General features: G+C 29.3%; 4 protein-coding genes across 5 annotated transcripts; all 4 read right to left on the bottom strand.

Moving 5' to 3' along the window:
• Positions 1 to 537: 537 nt before the first annotated feature.
• On the bottom strand, positions 538 to 3,037 carry LOC145949032 (odorant receptor 2a-like). The gene is made up of 3 exons (XM_083058710.1): positions 2,714 to 3,037; positions 1,656 to 2,334; positions 538 to 927 (listed from the first exon to the last, which is right to left on the bottom strand). Exons 1-3 carry the CDS (start codon positions 2,846 to 2,848, stop codon positions 572 to 574), a joined length of 1,170 nt encoding a protein of 389 aa, XP_082914836.1. The 5' UTR covers positions 2,849 to 3,037; the 3' UTR covers positions 538 to 571.
• A 1,143-nt stretch (positions 3,038 to 4,180) lies between these two features.
• On the bottom strand, positions 4,181 to 6,734 carry LOC145949043 (odorant receptor 4-like). Of its 2 annotated transcripts, none has more exons than XM_083058743.1 (4): positions 6,469 to 6,734; positions 5,718 to 6,038; positions 5,008 to 5,395; positions 4,181 to 4,726 (listed from the first exon to the last, which is right to left on the bottom strand). In XM_083058743.1, exons 1-4 carry the CDS (start codon positions 6,604 to 6,606, stop codon positions 4,389 to 4,391), a joined length of 1,185 nt encoding a protein of 394 aa, XP_082914869.1. In that variant the 5' UTR covers positions 6,607 to 6,734; the 3' UTR covers positions 4,181 to 4,388. The 2 variants fall into 2 exon arrangements, with proteins under 2 accessions (XP_082914869.1, XP_082914860.1); XM_083058734.1 differs by having other exon boundaries at positions 5,718 to 6,028; positions 6,469 to 6,720.
• A 741-nt stretch (positions 6,735 to 7,475) lies between these two features.
• Positions 7,476 to 9,650, bottom strand: LOC145949008 (odorant receptor 22c-like). The gene is made up of 3 exons (XM_083058678.1): positions 9,225 to 9,650; positions 8,250 to 8,964; positions 7,476 to 7,816 (listed from the first exon to the last, which is right to left on the bottom strand). Exons 1-3 carry the CDS (start codon positions 9,366 to 9,368, stop codon positions 7,476 to 7,478), a joined length of 1,200 nt encoding a protein of 399 aa, XP_082914804.1. The 5' UTR covers positions 9,369 to 9,650.
• Positions 9,651 to 11,031: 1,381 nt separating this feature from the next.
• Positions 11,032 to 12,901, bottom strand: LOC145949016 (odorant receptor 22c-like). The gene is made up of 3 exons (XM_083058690.1): positions 12,758 to 12,901; positions 11,786 to 12,497; positions 11,032 to 11,372 (listed from the first exon to the last, which is right to left on the bottom strand). Exons 1-3 carry the CDS (start codon positions 12,899 to 12,901, stop codon positions 11,032 to 11,034), a joined length of 1,197 nt encoding a protein of 398 aa, XP_082914816.1.
• Between the last annotated feature and the right edge of the window lie 722 nt (positions 12,902 to 13,623).

The raw sequence follows: 13,623 nt of genomic DNA, 5'->3' as shown, positions 1-13,623 counted from the left end.
TGCTTTTACGCAAAATTTTTGCTGAGTAGAAGTTTACGCGATTACACTTTCTAAGAGTTTCATCTCCGCTGAACAAAAATATATTTTTATTGTAAGAACGCTTATTAAAAAATTGTCTTTGTTTCGGTTATGTATGCGCAGATAATTTTGCATTTTATTTTATTTTGATATTCTTGTTATATAAATAATATATAAATAATATCAATAATATAAATTTTAATTTCAAAATTTTTGTGAACATATGGGGGAGGGAGATACATAATTTTTTATATCATGCAACACAAATTGAAAAGTTAACAAAGAATTATTTGTGTCAAACGTAAGTATATAATTCAACAAAATTTTCTTCTTGTTTTTAATATAAAATTAATTTTATAAACAAATATATATTTATTAGATGACTTTTTATAACTAATTTTTTCCATTTACAGAGAATTTTATTGTAAAGTATTATCTTATACTCACAAAAAAAAAATTTTGTAAGAGATTTTTTAGAAATGTTTATTTATACATAATATTTTTCTAATAATAATAAATCTTTTTGCGATAAAAGTTTAAACTATATAATATTTTAATTGTTTACTTCTTGTTCCTCAATCATAACACGTAAAGCGGATAAGTAGGATACTGCGGTCTTCAGGATATCCGTAAATGTGGCACGTGTGACGTAGAAAAATTTCCCGGCGGTAAGACGAATAGGTATATTCGTTTTTATCATAATAAACGTTAGATCTCTTATTTCGTTGATCGAAAAATCGCACCAATTACTGTCATAAACCGCGAAGGACAGAGCCTCGCTTTGATCTCTCAAATTATCGCCCGCATACGAATATAGAAAGGATTGCAGCAACATGACGATCATTATTACAATACTCTTCGTTGTCATGATTGTATCGTGAATATTCAATGATTCGATGAGTCCAAAACCTTAAATCAGGACATTTTATTTCTTTATTAACTTTTTTCTGATTATAATTATCATAAAATGCTATTTCGGTTAATATACTAGAATCCATAATATATAAAAATAAAATAAAAAATAAAGGACAACATTTTATTTCTAATGTTTCCAGTATTTAATATTTAAATCAGACGTGTTCTTTATGTCTTATCCTTTTTAATAACTGATATAATTTGTATGGAATTTGTCGCATCTGTTTTTTTTTTTTTTTTTTTCCTTTTCATATCGCTTATAGTAAAGTGATAGAAAGGGAAAAATGTTTTACTCACAAATAGAAACTTGAACTTTGATTTATACTGTAAATGTGTGTGTGACTCACTGCAGTATCTTAACGATACAAAATGTTCTTACGTAATAAAAATCTTTATAATAAAGAATTATAATGAACTTTATATATATAAAAATAAAAATCTTTTAGTTATTATTTTATGCATAAAAATGTGAAAACAAAAACAACACACACAGATATATATATATATATATATATATTTTTTTTTTTTTCACATTTTTTATGCATAAATAATAATTAAAAGATTCAGAATTATAATATTTTATATCGTAATGAAAATATATTACAAATATATTTTAGTCAAATTTTAATATATCTTGATTGATATATTAATAAGTCTAAATCTAAATCTTCCCCTGCATAATATAAATATAATCATGTAGGAATGCTTGCGATTTTACTTACCTGTTATGCATATCAAAATAGCGCTGGTAAAGATCTGAGTCAAAATTATAATATTATAAGTATCTTCAATAGTCTCCGTGAGTCTTATTAATTGTCGATGTCTGACGACGAGTTCTTCAACGAAGCTGTTTTCTTTGCACTTTTGCCTGCGCCGACCGATCTGCCGAAAGTCGATCATCAAAAGTTCAAGCTGTCCGCAGAGATGCAGCGTGATACCGACAAAAATACCTTCCGTACAGCAGTTTCCGGCGTATGCAATGAATAACTGAACCACCTGATAAAGCGTAATGAGGACATACTGAAGACTGGTGACAGACTCGAAGAGACAGGACGTCGGAAGGTAAAATGTCCTCTTATTAGAAGTCACAACAGGCAAGAGTCGCAACATGTACAGCATAAAGGCGAAAAATCCGCAGTAAAACAGGGACAATGATATTATTCTCGCCATGCGTGCGTGCTGGATCATGATGCCGCGCGATTTCGCATCCTCGATGCTGCACCAGTCCTGAATAGCGGAGATGAGATTGATCGACAGCGTGGATCGCTGCAGCCGCAGCATAGTGAGTTTGACAATTACCAGCATCGCACTTGCGGTCACCACATAGGTATCAATCGGATCTCCGGAAGAATTCTCGCAGGCGAGATAGACATCCATCAGAAGTGTTATCACTAGCAAGATCTAGAATAAATTAATTGATTTATTGCGGCTGATAAAAGCGGCTGATAAAAGCGTCGTGTAAGATCTTTTATTTTTTATTCTTATGTTTGCAGATTAAAAGAAAAATCAATATCTCCGTTTTAACAAAATTATCATTCTATTCCTATAAATCAATTATTAATTATTAATTAATTATTAATTATTTATTTTACAGTACATTAAAGAGATTATCTTATTCGCATAAAGTGATATGTATTGTATATATGCAGTATATAAATACGTTTACAAATTTTTAAAAAATTGCATTGCTTTTAATGATGTACATTAATTAATATTATATTTGATTATCTCATTAATTTAAAAGCAATACACAAAATAAAGGTAAATGTTCTTCTATTACCTCGCTTATGATCGCAAACAACCAACGCAACTTTGAATAAAGAGTATCATCCTCAATAGGCCATGCTCCTACAGGCCATGCCAAAGTCTTGTAACTCGACAATGCATAAGCAGCATCTTTGTTCCAATACACCATCTTCGAAATGTATCACGGGACGATTCTGTACTGATCTCGTGATTGTACATCTTTAATAACGTATAGCGATGTAATTAAGCATTAATAGTCTTCATTAATCGATTTGTCACGTCGTTAGTGCTATAAAGCGTTGAATTCTTCCTCATCTATTCTAGCTGTCTCTCATCCTAAAACTATCGATCCTCGCGAGAACATAACATCATTGAACCGCTCGTGCATCAAAGCATATGCATGTTTTAAGCCGCCGAGCGAGTAGGTCGGCAAATTGCTCGATTATCGTATTATTGCCTTACAACTTCCGGTGTAGCTTAAATTGTACAAATACAATGTACATGAAAAATACTGACGGACAAAATTTGCAGACCGTACAATTTATCAATTTTCCAAGAAACTCTCAGTATGCAATGTATGTATATATTATTTATCTATACGTTCAATTTTGAAGTAATGCGTACTTACATATAAAGAGGGATTACTTTGAAAGTTCAAGTTATATAGTGAGAAGCCTATAAGTGTACCTTAATGTTTTCAACAGAAATTTTCTACATTTCGAATTATATGGATAGTAATACAGTTTTAACACAACATATATTTTTTTTCTATAGATGATAAAGCGACGTTCATCTATTTTGTGTGCAGTATTTTGCGATGCCAATATATTGACATATTTTCGTGAGATCAACCCCGTCAAAATTAATAAAATGGAAAATGTAAGTATCTTTAAAGTAAAATTTTACATTCTTTGGTTATATTGTGTACAAATTAAGGATAATAAATATACGTATAATAATTTAAAAATAAAATAAGTATATAATAATTTTCTAATATTCTAACATTTATCTATGCGCGCTGCACTAATCTATCTATGTATAATAATTTGACAGATATTCAAATCTCTCGTAGTATATTGCTTTTGTTGAGAAGTGGATAGGAAAAAAATAGATTAGTTTTTATTTTTAATTACTTTTCTCTCTTTACTATTTTTTGTATATTATTTAATAAACTTCTCTCTATATTTTATTGTAATAATTAATAGTAATAAAATAATAACTAAAATAATAAAATAACTGAAATACATAAATAACGCGAGCTGTGGGTTAGTATTTAACAAAATGTACAATAATCTTGTATATGTGTGTGAAAGTATTTAACTTAATAATTAATAAATTAATAAATAAGTATTCTTATAGACAAGATTATTGTATATTTTATAATAAATATTTAACTTGAAAAAAATATTTAATAAAAAAAAAATATGTATATATATATTTGATAAATACATATCCATAAAATTGAAGTTTTGTTATATCTTATTTGAGGAGAAAATAGTAGTATACGCGCGTTTTTTCACAAGGAAGATATTGATATTCTTGATTTTGTCATATAAATGTTCAAGAAATAAGAGCAAAATATAAATATAACTGTAGAAAAATACAAACTGCAATATATTGAAATATAAGTATATTTCTGTTTTACTTATCTCTTTCTACTTTACTTTATCTACACGCTATAATATTGTAAATAAACGACCGCCATACGATTATTCTGCCATCGTCTGCAAAAACGATATGTATGTCAAGGCAGTTTTGAAAATATCCGTCATCGTTCTTCGCGTGATATAAAAAAATTTTCCAGCACTGAGGTGCAGAGGGATCTTCGCTCTCATCATAATGAGTACCAAATATTTCATTGCAGTGGGCGAGAATTTGTACCATGTTGAGTTGTATATCACCGAAACGATCGATTCGCTTTGATTCCGCAAAGTATCGCCGGCGTGTGTGAATAAGAAAGATTGTATAATAAAGAATAAGATAAACATTACATTTTTCATTAGCTCAGTATAGTTTTGATGTTTAGCAGATACAATGATACGCATTCCTGAAAAAATCCTGTTTCTCTTACTGAGTTATTTTTTTACATGATTGTTAATGCGTATTTTTTTTAAGCGTTAGTTTATTTATTCATTAATAAAAGATATTTAAGCTTTTTTTGTCGATTATAAAAATCTTATAACGTTTACAATTTTCAATAAATTATTAATCAAAATTTCTGTAAGTCTAATAGATTAAAAATTTAACTCTTTAATTAAGTAAACTGTACATAATTGAAACAATAAAATTGATTAAAATCAGGACTCTTTGTGACATATGTATAAATACCTGCAACAGCAATGACTATGGTAGTTATTGACAAGCGAATCAATAAATTGATATTAAAGTTGTCTTCAATATTTCCAGCTAATATTATCAGTTTGTAATGTCTTCTGATCCATGGCCCTAATAAATTTCGATAATGATTTCCCTCGGCGATTTTTCTTCCAATTTCAATGAAGTGAATCTTCAAGAGTTCTAGTTGGCCGCAGAGATGCATGGTAATAGCAAAGAAAAAGCTATCGTTTGCACACTCTGCTGTGAAGATTATAAATCCCAATAATATTTGCGTGACAAAAAGTACTTTGTATGTGAAATACGAAATTCCTTTAAATAAACATGATACCGGTATGACAAAAATCCATAAAGTTACAGTGTCGTCTCCGATAGTCACAACCTGTTAAAATATTTTCAGATATATTACACAAATTACGCATGTTAAGATTATATAATATACAAATATAATATTAAAATATATAATATTGTGAAAAAATGTATATAAATAGTACGTTAGTAGAATTTTACATTTGTTAGCTAGAGATTGTTTATAATTAATCTTATGTGTAATAAATCATAATATCCGCTATAGATATAAATAAATTTATATCAATTATTCTTATTATAATATTGTTGAATGTTATTTTAATTATAATATAATATGATTAGAGAGAGAGAGAAAGAGTAACAATTCGTAAAAAATACAGAAATGTTGATATCACCTGCTGTTTATTTCCGATCATAACGGGAGCAAAATAGGTGTAACCGCTTATAACACCAATTATCAATTGAGACGCAGTAATTATTCGACCTAATCGTGCGTATCTCATCATTATTAGATAAGATTGTTTCTCTATAGACGAAGACCAATCGTCAATCGCAGAATTTACGTTAACGGCAATTTTTTTCATGTAAATACGCGCCAAAATGAGATTTATCCACGAATGAACGCAGCTCTCTACTACAAGGAAAAACTCCAAATTGTCTTGGACATCACCGCAGTTTTTGAAAAAGTTTACCAGCATCATCGTCACTATGAGAAACTATACGATAGCAACTACTTCAACTGCCTTATAGAGGAATATATTGAATTAGATTGTACAAGGTTTTTGATAAGAAAAATGTCTAATTTTGTTTAAAATGTATAGTTTACACAAATTTAATTTAAGAGAAGAGAGAAGACATTACAATCATAATTTCTTATATAAAAAAATATAACAATTATATATGTGTATACACATTATATGTGTGTATTAAATATATATATATATATTACATATTACATATGTAAATATAATTTTTTTTTTCAAAAAATTTTCTGACATTTTAAATCAACTATAAAAATGTGACAGATAATTATTGTTGAATTATTATTATTAATTTCTAATAGAAAAACTTGTACATAAAACTTTTTGCATGTTTACCATCATTGTTCTACATTCAAAAGAATTTTGTATCATTATCTTTTCTTACCTCTATAATGACTATTAAAATCCAGCGAAATGTGCAAATTAAATCGTTCTGCTGCAAAGGCCATACTCCGTTTATCCACATCATTGTTCTTATGACTGAGAAGCTATAATCCATACCACTGTTCCAGTGTGTCTTCATGTTTCACGACGTTAGTTTCGATCTCAAAAAAATTGTGGTCATACGTGACAGAATGTCGCTCTACATCTACGCGATATATGATTTTGAGAGAAATTACTATTGTCGATGCGCAAGTCTCACTTGTACATCGATCGGTCTTTAAGATAAATGGCAGAAAAAATTGTGCAACAGCATATTTTTGTAATATCCATCCATCTTGCTAATGTGTGCAATTTTCAATGTCGAAACGACAGTTTTACCAGTTTATCTATACTCATTAACGATCACAAATAAAATAATATATTAGACTTATCGTAATTGTTTAAAGTAGTGATCAACAATTGCAAGAAAATTTTCAAATTTGTGTAACTATATATTTTTCATATTATGATGTATTTTTTATGTTTTCTTTCTTTCTTTTCTTTTTAGAAAGTATTAGCACATCCTTGTTGCTTGACATTTGCATCTGACTAAACAAATATTACTTATAATGCTAATAATGTTTAAAAAATATATATATTGTATATATTTTTGTATAAAAAATCTTTTTTATCTTCTCTAATATATAAATAACTAAACATTTTCAATAGTTTATTAATTTGTCGATGCTCGCAAACAATCACAATATTGATAATTTGTATAATAGATCTCTATCAAAGTTTTTATTCTTAGCAAAATTCTTATATCTGTCTCTATCCATTCAAATTCTCTATTTGGCCATTTTATTGCGATTATAATAATCTCGGCAGTTCAGTACAAAAGGTAAAATTATAATAACAATTTGATTTACCAAGTGTTGTGTTTAAAAAAATTATTGATAATTTTTAAAGCAAATTATGTTATACGATTAAATAAAAATATCTCCTTATATTTATTCTTAAAAAAATATCTTACGTGTCCAACATTACCCTTAATACAGACAGATATGAGGCGGAAGCCTTCAGAATCTCTTTAAAACTCTGGAAATTTATCGCTAGAAATTTTCCTGCGGTCAACCTATGAGGATTAGCTGCTCGAAGTATCATCAATAGCAAATCTTTCATCACACTCACGTCAAAATTATACCACGGTATTTCATAAATAGCGTACGCGAGTTCTTGCGATTGAAACTCCAATGTTTGCCCGGCGAAACAGTAGATAAAAAGTTGTACCAGCAGCACGACGATGAAAAGAAGATGTTTCATAGCGGCAAATGTATTGTGTACAGAAAGTGTGAGAATTAATTGAAAGCCTGAAATATACGATAATAAACTAAATTAATGGTGAGTTTAAAAAATTTTTTATACAAAATTTTAAGTATTTTACACAAAATTTTAAACAAAAATTTTTAATTTCACAGTTTACAAAAAATAAGTCTTTTTTCAATATTAGAATAAAAATAATTATTTCTAGTAGTTGTTTTTATACTGAATACGATTCTAGTTTTTAAATTGTTTCATCACATCACAATTTTGAAAAATTTGCAATTAAAAGTAGAGAAAGAACAAACTCTTTTAATATAGCTTTTAATATTAATAAACTTTTTATTTTATATTTTATCATATTATAGCTACAGTACGTGAAGTATTGAAAAAGTTTTATTACAATCAAACATAAATGTAAATTTAACTGCTATTAATTATTTCTAATAATATAACTATATTTCTTTTCAAAATAAAAGTTACCTTCGATGCATAAGAGTATGACGCTCATTAAAAGTTGCGACAAGATGACCAGGCTATATGCTTTTTGCAGATGTTGCGCCAGATCTATGAGGCGGTGATGTCTCTTCAACAGGATGCGAAGTTTATTGCGGGAAAGCGATTGTTTACTAATTATATCAGTAAAATTCATCCTAAGAACCTCGAATTGTCCGCACACATGCATTGTAAGTTGGAAGAAAAATCCATCATTTCCGCACTGTGAGATACAGTTGACGAGGACCTGTAGCATCTGCAGGACTTCAATGAAACCGTAAGCAAAGAATGTATATGTTTCGAAGACACAATAGGCCGCTAAAATCAATCTTCTTTCGTTCGTTTTATTGTAAGTCTGCTTTTCCCAAGAAGGAATCCAAGGTAGATCAAGATTGACGAATATAAGGGGCGAGAAGAGAAACACGCAGGAGGCGCAACCGAGATAACATAATATCAAGGAGACCAATCTACCTGTGCGCGCATATTTCAGCATTTTATCGCGCGTGTGAGGATTTTTAACGGAAGTCCAATCATGAATGATGGCTTGTACCAGAATCAACTTATGTCTCCAATTCACGCGATGCAAGAGCAGTTTCGATATGCTAATTACCGACGAGGAGGCTAATAGAAAAGCGTCGAAAGCGTCTTCGTAACCGTGACAATGTCGAATGACTTCCAGTGACAGGCTGACTGTTGCAGTCATCTGATTCATAAAAATTAAGTATAGATGCATTCAATCTTTATGCAAATACTTTATTTTCTTCAAATTATATAATATGTAGTGTATACAATTTATTATTTATGACTTTGTTTCAGTTTTATTCATATAGTAAAATATTATCAAGATTCTCAAGATAAGAGACACTTAAATAAAATTAAAATATATAAATTCAGGGAGAAAAATAGAACTGAATATCCAATATTAATTATTTTAATAATATTTAAAGAAATATTATAATTTACCTCCACAGCTGTCGATATAAACCATCGAATCCTCGAGAATACATTTTCTTCATTCAATACCCAAAGTCCAAGTATATTAAGAAGATATTTATAAAGCGTCAAAATATACGCAGTTTCAGCATTCCACTGTATAGGGTATCTCATTTTCAAGTCCTTTAAAACTTCGGATTATTTTAGACAATTTCTTCAATTATTATTTTCTTCGAGATAAGTATTTTACGATAACTCTACCGAGTTTTTCCACCGTTTACTTCTCTCCGAAAACGGTTATAAGTCTTTGTCTCTCCACGATGACCGCATAGTTCAATATCCGATTTGTTATAAATGCAAGTCGCATTTCTTATGCTGCGACAACCCCTCGCAACTACTTCTGGATTTTTTCCGATTCATTATTCATATGAATTCTTCGACTATCGCGATTGCATTTTTATTTGTATTTGTACAAATTATACGGTTGCGACATTATCTTCGACGATATATACTAATTTTTAGAATAATAGATGTACAGTCGCTTAAGTGTTCTATTTGTTGATAAATAAAAAATCTGCGATTGCGAGGAGGAGAACGAAATAGAGAAAGAGAAAGAGAGAGAGGAAGGGAGAGAAAGATAAGTTGAACAATACTCTGAAATTATGGTTTTGTCATCCACTGAAACGACATCATACATTTCTTTCCAGAGAAATAAGCAAGAAAACGGCAAGCAAGAGAACACACATCATTTTTAATAAAAAATGTAACAGACTAAAGAAGGAGATTTGATGCCATTATTATAAAAATATTGTGTATCAAATAATAATACGAAACATTTCTTTTACAGTATGCTAATAATTTATAATCGTGTTTTTAGTTTTGTTTTTCAATTTCTTCAGTAAAAAAAAAAGTTATCTTTTCTAAGCAAATATTTTTTTCTAAAAAGGTAATGTAACAATAAAAATAATATATAAAGAATGCCATATATAAAATGGAAAAAATATTAGATATCTGTGAATATTTGTAAAAAAAGAAAACATGAAGAAGAAAGTGGATAATTATAAAATAAGTGCGATAGATATACACATAAAGAAACTGCAATACAATTGATATATCATCATATAGTCGATGTAATAAAAACGTAATATAAATGTATAGAAGATGTAGCTTTTTCTCGAGAAGAACAGCCAAGTACAATATTTCATGCTGCAATAAAATACTTTTATTAACTTACAAGTGTTATTTGTAATTAATTAAATAATATATGTATTTTAGTTTATATTATCAATATATTTCCTAGACATATATTATAAAAATATGTAATTAAATTAAAAAAATATTTGTCTGAGTAACTGTTTAAGTATTAATGAAAATCTAATAAATTTAATCTTCATAGTTTATATGTCAAAACAAATTTAGATGCGATTATTATAAATAACAGAGAATCCAATATGTTTTAATTAGTAGACGATGCAAATGTTAAATAATTTACACAATCAAATAATTTTAGAATGTCCTAATTACTACACAGAAATTCATGTTCTAAAATGCTTTAATCAAATATATTTACATCTTTTACAATATCAATTTTTGTATTATTTTGTTTTCTGCATATTTTAAATCTTGCCATACATACATATATGTATATGTATATATACACATACATGATGCCGTTTTATTGCGATTATTTTAGTAATCTCGGCAATATATAATATCATGAAAAGTAATGATATTATAATCACTGGGTTTTTTAATTTTAAAAAATATTGGAATTTTTAAAGCAATGTGTCATACGATGGTACATTAAAATACCTTCTTACTTATTCTTAAAAATATCTCACGTGTCCAGCATTACCCTTAACACCGACAAATACGAGGCGGAAGCCTTAAGAATTTCTTTAAAACTCTGAAAATTTATCGCTAGAAGTTTTCCTGCAGTTAACTGATGAGGATTAGCTGCCCGAAGTATCATCAACGGCAAATCTTTCATCACGCTTACATCAAAATTATACCAAGGTGTCTCATAAATAGCGTAGGCAAGTTCTTGCGATTGAAATTCCAATGTTTGTCCGGCAAAGCAATAGATGAAAAGTTGTACCAGCAGCACAATGATGAAAAGAAAATGTTTCATAGCGGCAAATGTATTATGTACAGAAAGCGTGAGAATTAATTGAAAGCCTGAAATATGTACAACGATGAACTGAATTAATAATGTGTTTAAAAAATTTCTTATACAAAGTTTTGGGAGAGTATTTAAAATATCAATATAATGTACATATATATCATTTACATAAAAATTTTTATAATAATTTTATAGTTCAACAAAAAATATTTCTTTTAACATAAGAATAAGAATAGTTATTTCTTGTTTTTATGTTGAATATGATTCCAGTATTTAAACTGCTTTATTATATGTTTGAAAAATTTACAGTTAAAGGTGCAAAAACGGATTTATTTTAATATCAATGTTTTGTTATAGCTACAGCATATGAAGTGTCTGCAAACTTATTGCAATCAAATATACCTATATATCTATGTATTTGTGTTCGCGTGTGTAAATTTAATTGCTACTTTATTTTAAAATAAGTTACCTTCGACGCATAAAAGCATGACGCTCATTAAAAGTTGCGACAAGATGACCAGGCTATATGCTTTTTGCAGATGATGCGCCAGATCTATAAGGCGGTGATGTCTCTTCAACAGGATGCGAAGTTTATTGTGGGAAAGCGATTGTTTATTAATTATATCAGTAAAATTCATCCTAAGGACCTCGAATTGTCCGCACACATGCATTGTAAGTTGGAAGAAAAATCCATCATTTCCGCACTGTGAGATACAGTTGACGAGGACCTGTAGCATCTGCAGGACTTCAATGAAACCGTAAACAAAGGATGTATATGTTTCGAAAACACAATAGGTCGCTAAAATCAATCTTCTTTCGCTCGTTTTATTGTAAGTCTGCTTTTCCCAAGAAATCCAAGGTAGATCAAGATTGGTGAATATAAGGGGCGAGAAGAGAAACACGCAAGAGGCGCAACCGAGATAACATAATATCAAGGAAACCAATCTACCTGTGCGCGCATACTTCAGCATTATATCGCGCGTGTGAGGATTTTTGACGGAAGTCCAATCGTGAATGATGTCTTGTACCAGAATCAATTTATCTCTCCAATTCACCCGATGCAAGAGCAGTTTCGATATGCTAATCACCGACGAGGAAGCTGATAGAAAAGCGTCGAAAGCGTCTTCGTAACCGTGACAATGTCGAATGACTTCCAGTGATAAGCTGACTGTTGCAGTCATCTGATTCATAAAAATTAAGTATAGATGCTTTCAATCTTTATGCAAATACTTTATTTTCTTCAAATTATATAATGTGTAGTGTATACAATTTATTATTTATGACTTTGTTTCAGTTTTATTCATATAGTAAAATATTATCAAGATTCTCAAGATAAGAGACACTTAAATAAAATTGAAATTTATAAATTCAGTGAGAAAAATAGAACTGAATATCCAATATTAATTATTTTAATAATATTTAAAGAAATATTATAATTTACCTCCACAGCTGTCGATATAAGCCATCGAATTTTCGAGAATACATTTTCTTCATTCAATACCCAAAGTCCAAGTATATTAAGAAGATATTTATAAAGCGTTAAAACATACGCAGTTTCAGCATTCCACTGTATAGGCAATCTCATTGTCAAGTTCTTTAAAATTTCAGATTATTTCAGACAATTTCTTCATTTATTATTTTCTTCGAGATAAGTATTTTACGTTAACTCTGCCGAGTTTTTCCACCGTTTACTTCTCTCCGAAAACGGTTATAAGTCTTTGTCTCTCCACGATGACCGCATAGTTCAATATCCGATTTGTTATAAATGCAAGTCGCATTTCTTATGCTGCGACAACCCCTCGCGACTACTTCTGGATTTTTTCCGATTCATTATTCATATGAATTCTTCGACTATCGCGATTGCATTTTTATTTGTATTTGTACAAATTATACGGTTGCGACATTATCTTCGACGATATATACTAATTTTTAGAATAATAGATCTATACAGTCGCTTAAGTGTTCTATTTGTTGATAAATAAAAAATCTGCGATTGCGAGGAGGAGAACGAAAGAGAGAAATAGAGAAAGAGAAAGAGAGAGAGGGAGGGAGAGAAAGATAAGTTGAACAATACTCTGAAATTATGGTTTTGTCATCCACTGAAACGACATCATACATTTCTTTCCAGAGAAATAAGCAAGAAAACGGTAAGCAAGAGAACACACATCATTTTTAATAAAAAATGTAACAACTAAAGAAGGAGATTTGATGCCATTATTATAAAAATATTGTGTATCAAATAATATTACGAAACATTTCTTTTAAGTATGCTAATAACTTATAATCGTGTTTTCAGTTTCGTTTTTC

Source organism: Prenolepis imparis, unplaced genomic scaffold (genome assembly GCF_030444845.1).
Source record: "Prenolepis imparis isolate NDT839.2.m4 unplaced genomic scaffold, iyPreImpa1.0 SCAF_1, whole genome shotgun sequence".
In the NCBI taxonomy this organism is placed as follows: Eukaryota; Metazoa; Arthropoda; class Insecta; order Hymenoptera; family Formicidae; genus Prenolepis; species Prenolepis imparis.
Note: the sequence above shows the minus strand (reverse complement) of the source record. Positions and strands in the feature narration are given on the sequence as shown.